Genomic DNA, 15,131 nt, shown 5'->3' with positions numbered 1-15,131 from the left:
TTATATTTTTTTTAAAATATATAATTTAGTTTTTAATGAATATTTAAATTTATAATTTATATTTATTAAGCCCGTTTAGGTTCGATAAAAGCTCGAATAAACTTGTGAACCATGAATATATTCGTTAAATAAAGCTCAAGCTTGACTCGATTATAAACGAGTCAAACTCAAACATCAAAGAGTTCGGCTCGGCTCAGCTCGATTACACCCCTAATCTTATGGAAGTGGATGATGATTTACTCTTCGCGATCGACATCAGAGGGGGACGTCATGGTTATAGAATTAGAACTTGGTCAGCGAAGAGCAAGGCGGTCTCTGGGAGAAGCGGCCAGAGAAGGTCATCAGGATAAAAATCCGAGAAGAGGAAGACGGAGATAGTTGATAAAGAAGGGTATTTTGGTAAAAAAAAAAATGTGCCTTTGTGAAAATTAAAACTTTAATATGCCTTTTTGGAAATTCTGAACTTAGGAGTGGGCTGTGGGGTAAACTGCTAAAATAAATAAGATATATATGAGTACATTTGGACGAAGGTTTATTTATATTTAGTTTAGTCAAGTGCGCATTATAAAATTAAAGGAATTCAATATTGTAAATTTACTTGTTGGCGTTTCTTCTATCTATGTTGACACTGGATCAATTTTTTTATAAGTAAATGTAAATTTATTAATCAATTTTTAACCACATTATTTGCTTTTATTTTTTATTTCTTTTGTCGTTCAATTATGTTTTAAGTTTTGAAGGAGCTAGGATATTTTAGGATGGGTAATTATGATAAATGTGAATTTTGAGGGACTGGTGTATAAATAAATAAATATTAAATTAAAGCCTTCTAGCAAATTTTAGTTTAAAAAAAATGTTTGGATAAAAGAATTTTCTAACATCAAAAATAGCAAAATTTCAAATTAACCATCACCAAGAGAAAGATCTTAGCTGCCGTGTCGGCACTGGGCAGCTACTTGGGCCATCGGATCCACGAAGGCGGACATGGCGCGCCTCGCTCCCAGCCCTTCCGGTTTCCTTCACCACCACCCTGCTCTCCCTCTTCTCCGCCCTCGTTGGGAGCCCCCACGCTGTCGGATCGACCTTCGCCTGCGCTCCATCGGGCCCCGCCGCGGCGCGAGGTTGAGGTGCGTGGTCGAATCTGAGCCGGTGGAACCTCTCCCAGTCGAATCCACTCCCGAGGTGAGCTCCCGCATTTTTTTCCCTTTTAGCGGATAGTTATGGTTGCCGATGGAATGCAGTTACTGTTTCTTTCAATTATTGTTTCGTCAGGATGATGTTGCTAGTACTTTGGAGCCCGAGACAGCCAAAGAGAACCGCCAGGATTCGGATGGTTCCAAGAATGTTAATTTGCCAGAATTTCCAACTAGGAATGTAAATAGACGGATAGCTTTGACTTCCAGTGTTGCAGCCGTAGGTATTTTCTTATCGAAAAGGCTTGATTTTGGTGTTTCTTTGAAGGATCTGTCTGCTAACGCCACACCGTATGAAGAGGTAGTTCTCATTTTTTTTTCTTTCACTCTTGTTCTTCTTCTTGTTGTTCTATATATTTATATTTTACTTGATTACCTACTAAATTTAATCAAGTGGTACAGGATATTAGGAAATAATTATTAGTAGTAAATACTTATTTATTTCCTAATTATTAGAGAATAATTATTATTAAGAAATTCTTATTTGTTTCCTAATTATTATAGAATAATTATTATTAGGAAATACTTATTTGTTTTATAATATTTTATATGTTTGTCCTATTTTATGTGTTTTCCTATTTTTCACTTTGTAATGATATTTATATACCACATATTATCATTAATAAAGTGTATGAATTCTATCGTCAACATGGTATCAGAGCGCTAAGCTTAATAACAATATTTTTTTCTTTTCTCCACAATATCCACTAGCCACCTTCTATAATGGCTGCTGCCGACGACATCACTCATTGGCTATCTCTCACAAATACTCCTGATTCACCTTCCGCCCTTGTAGTTCTCAACGTCAATGCTCAAGCACCGTTGAAACTCACCACCTCCAATTACTCTGTCTGGCGCTTATAGTTCACGTCTCTTCTATTCGTATATGACTTACTGTGTTTTGTTGATGGCTCACGTCCCTGCCCCCCTCGTAGATAATGCCTACAAACACTGGTGATGGTTCTAGACTACCCATTACACAGTTCTTTCTCTTTCTCCACTCCATCTTTCGCTTTAGTTTTCTCGAATGTTTTATTTGTGCCATCTATGTCAAAAAGTTTGATTTCTGTCGCTGCACTTTATGCTACTAATCCTATTACATTTCTTTTCTTTGATTCCTATTTTTAAGTGTTGGATCGTCGTACGAGAGCGACACTGGTCAGTGGGGTCCATAGAGATGGTGTCTATTACTAGCCAAAATTTGCGTCTCCGCTATCATCCCCATCCACCTTTTCTGTGTCTATTTCGTCATCTATTTCCTTATGACATAGTCGTTTAGGTCATCTATCATTAGATGTTTTGCAATATTTTTTGTTATCCTTGGGTCTTTCGTTTCCTGCGGATACTTTGTCTAATTTTTCATGCACTTCGTGCAATATTAATAAGAGTCATAAATTGCCCTTTCATAAATATAGTATTTCGTCTCGTGCTCCTTTGGATATTATCTTTTCTGATGTTTGGACATCTCCTATATCATCATTTGATGGACTCAAGTATTATGTTATCTTTGTTGTTCATTTTACAAAGTATATATGACTTTATCCCTTACGCAAAAAATCGGATGTATACTCTACCTTTATTGCATTCAAAACTCTTGTTGAAAATCGATTCTCGATGACTATCAAAACACTCTTCATTGCAATGGAGGTGAATTCTTAGTTCTTCACTCCTTTCTTACTACTCATGGTATCAGTCACTTTATCACTCCTCCACACATTCCTGAACACAATGGATACTCTGAACGTCGTCATCGTTATATTGTTGAAACTGATCTCACTTTATTGTGCAAAGCGTCTATTCCACTCACTTTCTGGACTTATGTCTTTACTGCGGTAGTCTATTTGATTAACCACATATGCCTAAGGTCGGTCTTTCCCACATGTCCTCTTTTGAAAAATTGTTCACCACCGTTCCTGATCTTTCTAAGCTTCGCGTTTTTGGGTGTCTATGCTTTCCGTGGCTGCGCCCCTACTCTCACCACAAGCTTGATCCCAAGTCAACCTCTTGTGTCTTCCTTGGCTATTCTCTCACCTAGAGTGCTTTCCTGTGCTATAAGGTCACTCTCAAAAGAGTTTTGTATCTCATCATGTTAAGTTTGTGGAGCATATTTTTCTATTTGTCATCACCTTCTCCTTAAATTCCACAGTAATAGACATTGATTCTGAGCTCTCTGTTGCACCAGTCCTCTCGTGGGACCCTCTGGCACCGGTTTCACAACCTGCCACTTGCCGTAGCCCCCTGCAACCGACTTCTTCACTGTTGTCATCACCGCCGCCATCACCGCCTCTTGTTGTCGGGTCGTCCACACTGCCTAGTGGCGACTGACCCTCTAGCCCATCGCCTCTCTATCCCCCTCTCACTTCTCAAGATCAACATCCCATACAAACTCGCTCCAAGAATGTCATCTACTAACCCAATCCAAAGTATCTTCTTCATACTAGCCTTCCACAACCCTGTGAACCCTCCTCTGTCATACAGGCGCTCAAAGATCCGAATTGGGTACAGGCCATGCACGAAGAGTATGATGCTCTTCTCCGTAATCAGACTTGGACTCTTGTCCCGCCTTTGCCAGACCAAAATCTTGTGGGTAACAAGTGGGTGTTTCACATTAAGCGTAATTCTGATGTCTTAATTGATCTCGCCTTGTTGCCAAGGGTTTTCATCAGCATCTTGGTGTTGACTTTCATGATGCATTCAACCTTGTTATTAATCCAGTAACAATGCAAATTGTTCTTAGTCTGGTTGTGAATTGGGGGTGGTGTCTTCGCCAACTTGATGTCAACAATGCGTTTCTTAATGGTCGCCTTGAAGAGGAGGTTTATATGGTGCAACCTTAGGGTATGCGCAGTGCTAAGTATCCGGATCATGTGCGTCGTTTACATAAGGCGCTTTATGGCCTGAAGCAGGCTCCGCGCGCTTGGTATTTGGAGCTTCACGCTTTCTTGGTCTCTCTTGTCTTTGTCGCATCTCAGGTTGACACCTCTTTATTTGTTTATTTTTGGGATGGTACTCTTATCTATTTCCTTGTATATGTTGATGATCTAATCATTACAGGGAGTGATGCTTCTTCTGTTGACATCATAGTATGTAAACTTCATGCAAAATTTGTGATTAAAGATCTTGGGGCTCTTTCCCTCTTCTGCGGTGTTGAGGTTCACCCAACCTCAAATGGTCTTCTCTTGTCTCAGCAAAAGTATGTCATTGATCTTCTCTCCAAACACCACGTGCTTGACTCCAAGCCTGTCTCCACTCCTATTGTTGCTGGCTCTCGTCTTACTTTATATGATAGGTCTTCGTTTTTTGATGCGATTAAGTTCCGACAACTGGTTGGGAGTTTACAACATCTCCGTATGACTCATCCTGATATTTCCTTTGTGGTCAATAAGTTCTCACAGTTTATGCATGCTCCTTTAGAGACGCATTGGGGCGCTGTGAAGCATCTACTTAATGGTACTAGGGATCTTGGCATTCGTCTTCTTGCGGATACACCTCTTACTCTTCATAGTTTCTTCGATGCGAACTGGGCAGGAGATCCAGATGATCGGTGTTCTACGGGTACATTTATTATTTTTCTCGGTGTTAATTCGGTTTCCTGGAAATCTACCAAACAACGCATAGTTGTGCGCTTTCGACTGAATATCGCGTCATTGCCTCTACGACATTTGAGATCCAATGGATTAAGTCACTAGACCTGCTCCTTCCGGTTACCACGCCTGCTGTGTTCTTCACTGATAATTTGGGTGCCACCTATCTTTCAGCTAATCCTGTTTTTCACTCTCGGATGAACATATGGCTATTGACTATCACTTTGTTCGTGATCTGGTGCATGCCTCCGAACTACGAGTTACTCATATTCTTCTTGAGGATCAGTTAGCTGATGCACTTACCAAGTCATTTTCTCGACCTTGGCTGTTTTCTATTTGCAACAAGATTAGTGTCATTTCTGGGACACCATCTTGAGAGGACGTATTTGGAAATAATTATTATTAGTAAATACTTATTTGCTTTCTAGTTATTAGAGAATAATTATTATTAGGAAATACTTATTTGTTTCCTAATTATTAGAGAATAATTATTATTAGGAAATACTTATTTGTTTTATAGTATTTTATATGTTTTCCTATTTTATGTGTTTTCCTATTTTTCACTTTGTAATGGTATTTATATACCACATATTATCATTAATAAAGTGTATGAATTCTATCGTCAACACAGGAAAAGCTCAATCTTTTTTCTACTTTTTCTTATTCTTTTATCGATAGAAGCAAATGAGATTTGTAATACAAATGCTTTATGCATGTCAATGTATCATTTGTTTCTTGTTACAAATTCTGTTTGTCTAAAAATTTATGTGTCTTTCAAGCTTTGAATTGCATATATATCCTATTAACAGTTGAAAAGGAAAAAATCATAATTGTAACTTAAGGTTAGATTGAGTTAAGACAATATGTGCATTTAACTATTTCTAAGCCATCTTCTTAAGGATTCCGTTGTCAAGTTCATCCACAACATTTTGCTCTTTACATTTACCTTTGTCATTAGATTGAACACTGTGATTGCTCTTTTAGCTGATCTCTATTTCTAGATTATGCAATCTCCTTCATGTATATTTTCACTCGTTTAGGAAAAGACATGCCAACCATTAGCATCGTCATTTTTGACAATTCCTTATACTGGTAATTCCTTGAGAATGAATCTGTGAATTGCCAGCCCCACCATTTATTACAGTTCAGTCTGTTTTTTTTTCATTAAATTTTTACTCGGAACATTTTAGGACAGTGATCCCTGTCTTTCTCTGTTTATCTTTTAATTTCAGTTGACATAAGATTACTACAGTTGGTTCTACAGTCTACACATTACCAAGACAAAACAGACAGTCACTTTCTTCATGCTTCTACCACAGCCACCTCAAGATACCTATGTTGCAAGCACAGACCTGTTAGGATCTGTTATGTGATCAAACTGAATATTATGGGCTGTTATATATCTAGGAAAGACCTTCTAGGATTTCCTGTTATGTGATCAAACTGAATATTGTGGGCCGTTATATATCTGGGAAAGACCTGCTAGGATTTCCTGATCAAACTGAATATTGTGGGTTGTTATATATCTGGGAAAGATGCATGAATGAGTTCTGGATAAGCATCTAGTGTCAACATTGAACATAGCTGTGAGATCTATGTTTGTGAGAGATTAAAATGGGTTCAGTTTTCACCTTGAAAACTATAGCAGTTATAATGGAATATTTCCCCTCCTAAATGCCGGTTTTGTTTTTGACTAACCTTCTCACTGTTACATCCTCTTCTAGAATGTGATTGTTGCGTAATGCCAATCACCAGGTCTTTTCTTTCAATTTATTCAGCAGATGTTGTAACCATCAAAAATATCACTGTCATTTAGGAAAAGATACATACCTTCTCACTGTGCATGCAAGTTATTACATGTGTAAGAATTGTGATCACATGGAAAGTATACAGTTATGCCTTGAACTATTGTTATATAGGTGCTTTACTGAAGTCGCCGATCACATCTATAATCACATATCACTTGCCCTGACAAAAGTTGGAAACTGATGCTGAATTTGACCATTTAATGAACTGGAACCACATGACCTTGTTTACCTTTCAGCAAAAGAAAAAAAAAGGATAAGAAAAGAAAGAAAAGAAAGAGATTTTGCTTGGAAGCATGAATATCCAAAAGTTGAGGATCTGAAATGTCAATAGAGTTGTACTGATAGCCATCTACGATTGTTAACGCTTTTTATATATCTGGTTTATTTACACTAAATATCCTGCACATTATTTGTGCCCTTGCATCATATGAGGAATTACCGCTTTGCAGGCTCTTACGAACGGAAAACCCACTGTTCTGGAGTTTTATGCAGATTGGTGTGAAGTTTGTCGAGAGTTAGCTCCTCAAATATTTCAAGTAGAGCAGCAGTACAGGTTCCTTTTGATATCTACATACTGTCTTACTGTAGAATTTATAATGAGACAACCTGTAGATTATATAGTTAATCAAAGTCAAATCAATCAGCGTTGGATTCATAAATGGGTAAAATTAAACCAAATAAAAATTCACTTTCAACATCTTATGACTTATATCTCACTAGGGATGCTGTACATTTAGCTTAAAGGTGGCGCCAATACCCTAGCCAGAGAGTCAAGTATTGGAGTGATTGATTGCGGGTATCTTACACAATACACGGATACAATGGGGTTAGGTGAAGAGTCCAAGTATCAAAGTTATTGAGTAGCATTCCATAAAGTTATTCCAACTAGTCGATTACACAATTTATTCTCTTCTCCTTCTCCTTCTCCTTCTCCTCCTCCTTCTCCTCCTCATCCTTCTTGTTGTTTTGGTGAGATTTGTGATTTTATATTCATACAAAATTATTTCTAAGAGTCAATTATGCACTTTCTCCTAGTTATATAAATGTTTCAGCAAGTGTGTCTATAAAGTTTCATTTTTCTTCGACAACTTCTCTGGACCTGTTTGTTGGTTTGCTGCCCCTTCATCTATTTCCAGGATTGTTTTTTTTTTACCTTTCATGTGGATCATAGTTTTATGCTGACAATTTTATTCTCTAACAGAAGACAAGAGTGAAAGTGGAGCAAAGATGAAATTAAAGAAAATGAGAATAAAAGATAATAAAATGAGTTGTTGAAGATTTTGCAATTATGGTAGGTTTTAAAAGATATCAATTGGAAGTAAGATTTATTACATTATTATTATTATCTGATCTTTTATCGCATTTAGTTTGCCTCCAATCAAATGCCACATTACAATCTAAAGTTAACGAGTTACAACAGATACCATTGCACCAATGCCCATTTACATTCAAAGTTAAGTATCTTCTATATATGCAAACAAGGAATTAAACTTCTTGTGCCTTCGTACATGACTGATATAATTACAATTGTCCACATTGTAATTGTGCAATACAGTGAAATAATAAATGCCCATGATATGTTGTCTTTTAAGTTTTTTGAGGTTTGTTGTATTCATCAAGGTATATCTATAAATTATTTTGTCTGAAGTACTTCATGCTTTCTTCCTAAAATTCCAAAATCATGTCATACTAATGGAAGCATCCTATTAGCTGAATGATCCTAATCCTTATTGATACAATACACCTTTTTATTGCTAGTAAATATTATGCTCGGTAGAAATTATATATTTGTCTTCTATGCCTGCTTTAACGAGTCATAACAAGGTTCTCTTCTTCCAGAGATCGAGTAAATTTTGTCATGTTAAATGTTGACAACACGAAGTGGGAGCAAGAGCTTGATGAGTTCGGAGTGGAAGGCATCCCCCATTTTGCTTTCTTGGACAAGGATGGCAACGAGGAGGGAAACATTGTAGGCAGACTCCCAAAGAAATACTTTCTCGAAAATGTCATCGCGCTCTCAAATGGTGAACCAACGATACCCCATGCCCAAGTCGTGGGCCAGTTCTCTAATGCTGAAGCCAGAAAGGTGCATCAAGTTGCTGATCCCAGAAGCCATGGTTAAGTCCGAGTTTCCTACAAGTATGCTAAAAACCAAACTGAAGTATCACAATAGACGAGTATGTTCTTGCTCTATACCTTTATGTAATGCTAAATACTGTTCTACAACCATCTGATTTTGGGCTATCCTTTCCAGCAGGTGCTGAAGCTTAAAAACCACACAATCTAATCTGCAGTCATCATTTCTTGGTGCAGAAAGGTATGCTTTATGATCCATGCAAAATTTGGTTTTGTAATATATATATTAGTTATTGTTGATTGATCACCTACCAGATAAATACTGTGTGATAAGATCTACAAAGTTCAGAACTTCGTTTTCCTGCAGCTTAAACAGATAAATGGCTTAAAGCTACTGGAATTCAGAATTTGGTAATCAATTAAATGAATCCACTAAAGGAAGAACTGAATACCACTCGAGTGGGTAAATGCTACATTGTCCGTAGTTGCATAATTGATGCATTACTTTCGACCCGTCTATTTATTAGCGTCTAGTTGTGTGGTTAGGCACAACGCAAATAATTTTTTAGGGAACGGAATCGAAAATAGTTCTTAGAAAGAAAAATATTTTTTTAATTGAGCAAAAATCAGCAAAAGGAGCATCTCTTTTTTATTTTTAATCAAAAGGGCGCTTTCTTTACCTTACCAGCTCCTCTGATAAAATGATAGAGTTTGCTCTCAGTATCTCTATTATATGCATTAAATATAGTGTTTGATAGATTTGACTTATTCAACAATGTTCATATTATAGTCGAACCTACTAAGGTCATTTTAAGGTTCCATGAGGTCTTGGTAAAACATTTTATTTAGGTCTCTAATATTTTTTTTTTTAAAAATAAAATTTTCCCTAAACTTTTTCATTCAGATTGATGCGGGTTTATTTTTTTTAAAATAAATATTAATTAAAAAATAGTTTTTTATAAAATTTAGTTTTCTAGATTTTTTATATGTAAAATTATTAATTAAATAATTATATTCAAATTTTGATAATATTTTTTTTCGATTGACAAAATTACTAAATTATTTAATATTTTTTGAGATATTGTTGAACGTAAATAAAATTTTATTAATTTTAATTTTGAAAATTTTCTTTCTTCTCGATGTTTATTATAATATTTTATAAGGTTTAATAGGATCTCAATAGTGATTTTTAATTTGGGTTTATTATTTCTTTTAAAACTTTTAATTTTAAAAATAAATCTAAACTTTAAATATCAAATAACATGGCATGTGTTAAAAAGTTTTCCAGATTTAAACATTTTATTTTTAAAAAAAGTCATCATCAAGTAATTTTAACTTTTCTACATTATATAAAAAATTAAATTATCTTCATATATTTTAAATTGTTCAAATCTTAAATTGTTCAAATCTACTTGGAAGAAAAGAAATAACATAATTAATAATATAATTAAAGTAATTAAGTTTAAAAGATTCTTCATTTAAAAGTTTCACCTCATTAATTTTATTTTTATCAAATCGCTTATTTTTTCTAATTATATGCTTTTTACAAAATTTTAATTCTATATTCATTTCATTTGCAATCTCTTTGATAGAAATTACAGTAGATATGAATCCATTTTCCCCTATAATCATTAAAAAAAAAAAGGAAACAAGACCTTTTAATTTATCTAACACAATACCAATGTTCATATCTTTATATTGTAAAAATTTATTAATAGTATTAATTGCAAATAATATATCATACTAAATAATTATACCTAATAAAGTTTAAAATTTTCAAACTCATAATGATGCTAAAGAATTTGTTTTTACCTTTTGTTTTAGAATATCACTAGTTTCTGCAAGTTTATATAAAACTTCTTTTATTTATAGAGTTTAATATTTTATTATTTTAACACTTTTAAGATGACTTCTCCAATTGTTTGTGATAATGATTTAAAAGTTAAATTAGAAACTTAGTCTTGCAAAAAATTTCTTCTATTTATAGAAGAAAATAATGAATAAATACGTTATATCACATCAAAAAATGTTATAGCATTAGAACAAGAATGAGTCATTTTATATAGTACTAAATTGAGACTATGATAACCACATGGTTTATAAAAAGTTCTAGAATTTATATCTAATAATATCTTTTGTACGTCTTATTGTTTACCTTTCATATTAGCCTCATTATCATATCCTTGTCCGCTTATGTCATTTACATCAAGTTTAATTTTCTTTATATACTAATAAGCATATCAAAAAGATATTTCCCTGATGTATCATCTGTTGGTGCAATCGACTTCTAGAGTTTTGATATTTGATAATATGTTTAATGGAACTTGGTCAAGGTTGACCTAGTCAAGTGAAAAGTCTAGTTAGGTCAAGGCTAACCAGATAATTGGCAAGTGGTGAGTAGTTTACCGAGTGATTGCAAGTGATGAGTAGTCTACTGAGTGACTGCAAGTGGTGAGTAGTATACCAAGTGACTAGCAAATCTAAGCAGACCAAGGTGACCTGATGTTTGGCAAGAGGAAAACCCTAGGGAGAGATAAGTCTTGGAAGAGTGAACTCCAAACAAAAGTCCTAATGAGTGAAATTTGGTCCTTGTAAGTGAAGTTAGATGGTGAAAGTCTTGGTGAGTAAAGCCAGACAATGAAAAATCCTAGTAAAAGGTAATCCTAGGTAATGAGAAGCCTTGGAGGAGTGAATTCCAAACATGTGTAACCGTGGTCGATCGGACTAGTGGATTTTAGTAAACCTAAGTATAATTTTATCAACACTATTTTTTATTTCTATTGTATTAATTTAATATTACAGGAAAAATCTTAGTGGATCAGATGATTAGACATTGAGTAGAGAAAGTCCAAACTTATCTGAAAGACCATATGTTTGGCAAGTGAGTGAGGCAAGCTCCTAGAGTGAGCGCGGTGAGGTTGTGTCCTAGTAGGGACAAATCTTAGGAGCTAATCTAACTGAAAAAACTAATAAAGGTTTCTAAGTTGAGATCAAGACAGTCTTAACTGTCTCATATATGCATTTATACATCTGCCTAACTTTGGTTTATAGGACCATTACTAAATTATTATTGTACTAACTTTGCTTTATAGATTGAACAAAGGTTGAGTTGATTGAGGGTTCGATTGATCGAACAAGTAGTTCAGTTGACCGATCCGGCAAGTGTGGCATAGATACGATCGCCCTCTGAAACACAATGTTATCGGTCGACTGAAAGCTTATATCAGTCGACTGATACAATTTTGGTAACAACAACGATCATATCGAATCAACATAGAAAAGACAAATTCAGATTCAGTACTCGATGGATCAGCTGGATCATTCGACCGAATGCCATGATTTAGGGTTTGGAAGGATCAAATCAGAGCAAAGAAGGAAAGACACAGAGGATCAGTTGACGGATGGTTGGTTTAGTCGACGGATGGTTGGTATAGTCTAATGATAGGTCCAGTTGACTGAACATGTTTTCAATCGACCGAATGGTGCCTATAAAAGAAGGCCTCAGGGTCCAAGCTGATTAAGAATTTCATCATTCATACTGCGCTCATTCATGTCTCTATTACTACTCATGCAAGCTACAACGACTGTGACGTTGGAAGGCTTTCGACAACCTACTCTTCATCTCATATACATTGTTGTTGTTATCTTTATTATACTTCATACTTGTATGATTTAATCATTTAGTGGATTGTCCAACAAAAATAATAAAAAATTGCAGGTCTTGGAGTAGTAGTCGACTAAGCTACGAACCAAGTAAAACCGAATGAGCCATATCTTTTATTCCGTTATTTATTTCTGTTTGATTGTTTGATATGAAAAGAAAAAATTTTAATCGATCGAGATTTAACCTTCTCATCTTTCACGATCCAACATCATTTACTTTTAAAAATTCTATAAAATATTCTTCTATTTTGATTGGACTTGTGGAAATATATAACATTTTAATATAAGAGACATTTATTCTTGATAACTTATATCTGTTATATAATCAAGTATAAATGAAAAGTATTTAATATTTCTTATTTTTTTTCCTAATATATTTATTAACTCATTTTGTATATTATGACCAAGATAATGATTATGAATTAAATTTTCTCATTTGTACCACGAAATACTAAATTATTTTTTACAAGATTTTTAACTATAGCAATAATATACATTCTTCCAATGTTCTTTTTCCTTATTTATCTTTTCTTAAGGTGTTAACGTAACATATATTGAATTAATTAAGGATATATACGAGGATGTAACAACTAGAGTAAAGATTTCAGGCGGAGTAACTAAAACATTTCCAATAAAGATAGGGTTACATTAGTGATCAACTCTAAGTCCCTATCTTTTACACTAATTATGGACGAACTTACTGTATACATTCAAGACACAGTACCGTAATGTATGTTGTTTGCAGATGATATTATTTTGGTAGATGAAACACGTAAAGGAGTAAATGCTAAACGAGAATCTTGAAGGGGAATATTAGAAGAATAAGGTTTTAGGCTTAGTAGAATAAACATAGAATACATGAAATTTAAATTTAGCAATATTAGACGTAATAAGACAATTGTTAAGATAGGAGATAACGAGTTGCCCGAAACCTAGAGCTTTAAATATTTAGAATAATTTTTGTAAAACAATGGAGGAATTGAGATAGATGTCTTACATAAAATGTAGGCAGGATAATTGAAATGGAGGATAGTGTCGGGTATTTTATGTGATTGTATAGTATTTCTAAAACTTAAAGGAAAGTTCTATAAAACCGTAGTTAGACATGCTTGTTGGTGCGGGAAGCATCAGACGATCGAACCCAAGTTTTGATAATGGCAAAGGGTTCAAAGTTAAGTCGTCTTGTGATCTAACAAGTTCATAGAGCTTGCAGGAAAGTCCTAAGTGGCACTTAGGCAAAAGTCCTAGCTGTGGTTAGGCAGGTGAAAAATCCTAGGGGGTGGTAACCCTAGGTCATAGGGGGTGGTAACCCTATGCGGAAAGTCTTGGCGGGTCGAGAGCTTAAGGCAAAAGTCCTAGGGGGTGGTAACCTTAGATGGAAAGTCCTGGTGTTGCGAACCAGGTGGAAGACTGGACTGGCCGGGAAGCGGAAGTCCGGCAGAAAGTCCGGAAGCTTCGAACGCTGAGCAAAAGTCCAGTCAATCTGGAGGATCACACTGGCAATAGGTAAATCTCCTGAGTGGAGTAGGTGAGGACGCGTTCCCCGTAGTGGGAACAGTAGGCGTCGGGTCAACCTAGGGTTTCCGGTTGGAAATCCGAAGTCAGATCCGGACAGTCCGATGACTATCGATTATATCATTTATCATATTTCTGTGCTAACTTTGTTTTACAAGATTTGTGTTTGGGACTAACACATTTTACAGGAACAAAGAAGCACATTTGACCTCGAATGAACAGTATCTGAGACGGCTCCATGGGGCTTGGAGGCGCCTCGGGTGCTAGCCAAAAAATGCCAGCGTAGTAGAGCTGAGGCCCCTCGGACCAGGCTGAAGGCGCCTTGGACCAGGCGTTGGAGGCGCCTTGGACTAGCCTTGGAGGCGCCTTCAATGGGATAAGGCGCGACCAGATTAAAGCTGATCCACGCGTGCGACTCGGCGGCCTGGAGGTGCCTCGGACAGGCTTGGAGGCGCCTCCAGCACAGTATAAAAGGGGGGTCGAGGCAACAGCTCAAAACAACAACTCCCGAGCAATCCTAACGCTACAAGCTGCTAACGAGACGATCCCGAAGTGCTGCAATATCATCCCGATGACCTGGAGCTTCAGCTTTCATTTCTTTGTTGTCGGTATTAAGTTGATTACTATTTTTCTCTGTACTTAGCTTGTAATACATTTTTGAGATTATAAGTGTTGCCCAACGTAAACGCTCAACGAGCGTGGACCTTGGAGTAGGAGTCGCTCAAGGCTCCGAACCAAGTAACTGCTCGTGTCTCTGTGTGTGGTTTTGTTCTCTTTACTTTATTCGGCTGCTTAAACTCTTGATTGATTTATGATTCCGAAACGAACGAAATAGTCACGAGCGCTAGTCACCCCCCTCTAGCGCTTTCGATCCAACAATTAGTATCAGAGCGGGGTCGCGTTGATTTGGTGCAACCACCAATCATGCAAACTTTTTCGTGGTGTTTTCGATTTTACTGTAACGACCCACCTTCCTTACTACTACCACTCTCTAGAGGTGGACGCTACTTAACTGCTAACTCTACTTAACCGGTATGATAAAAAAAATCACATGGGAACCCTACCGAAAAATTTCGGCAGAGTCTCCCCTGTACCGGTGACCATATCCGTAAATACATACAGAGTATACTCAGCCACAGGCGGTTGGAACATATATTTTCACAACCACGCAGTTTAATAAATCAAAACATGCAGGTAATGAAAAGCGGAAACATAACTTCTTACTACAAAATTTTCTTATCAACTTAATAAGAAATGAAACTAAACAAATTCTTAAACTAAGTGAGTTCTTT

The 15,131-nt window shown here is 35.9% G+C and overlaps 1 protein-coding gene across 4 annotated transcripts; it reads left to right on the top strand.

Moving 5' to 3' along the window:
- The first annotated feature begins 892 nt into the window (after window positions 1–892).
- Window positions 893–9,021, top strand: LOC121969681 (thioredoxin-like protein HCF164, chloroplastic). 4 transcript variants are annotated; one of them, XM_042519921.1, is made up of 6 exons: window positions 893–1,182; window positions 1,273–1,494; window positions 7,035–7,138; window positions 8,425–8,762; window positions 8,843–8,902; window positions 8,977–9,021. In XM_042519921.1, the coding sequence occupies exons 1-4, from the start codon at window positions 985–987 to the stop codon at window positions 8,705–8,707; spliced, it is 807 nt and encodes a 268-aa protein (XP_042375855.1). In that variant the 5' UTR covers window positions 893–984; the 3' UTR covers window positions 8,708–8,762; window positions 8,843–8,902; window positions 8,977–9,021. The 4 variants fall into 4 exon arrangements, with proteins under 4 accessions (XP_042375855.1, XP_042375863.1, XP_042375842.1 ...); XM_042519929.1 differs by having other exon boundaries at window positions 8,840–8,902; XM_042519908.1 differs by having other exon boundaries at window positions 8,843–9,021.
- The last annotated feature ends 6,110 nt before the right edge of the window (window positions 9,022–15,131 follow it).

The sequence above is a fragment of the Zingiber officinale genome, chromosome 1B, assembly GCF_018446385.1.
Source record: "Zingiber officinale cultivar Zhangliang chromosome 1B, Zo_v1.1, whole genome shotgun sequence".
NCBI lineage: Eukaryota > Viridiplantae > Streptophyta > Magnoliopsida > Zingiberales > Zingiberaceae > Zingiber > Zingiber officinale.
Note: the sequence above shows the minus strand (reverse complement) of the source record. Positions and strands in the feature narration are given on the sequence as shown.

What these genes read in the sequence shown, in the direction of transcription:
- LOC121969681 (XM_042519921.1), top strand. Translation starts at nt 985, where the DNA reads ATGGCGCGCCTCGCTCCCAGCCCTTCCGGTTTCCTTCACCACCACCCT. An exon ending in CAGTCGAATCCACTCCCGAG is followed by an intron (nt 1,183 to 1,272) that starts GTGAGCTCCCGC and finishes TTGTTTCGTCAG; the next exon opens with GATGATGTTGCTAGTACTTT. An exon ending in CAAGTAGAGCAGCAGTACAG is followed by an intron (nt 7,139 to 8,424) that starts GTTCCTTTTGAT and finishes CTCTTCTTCCAG; the next exon opens with AGATCGAGTAAATTTTGTCA.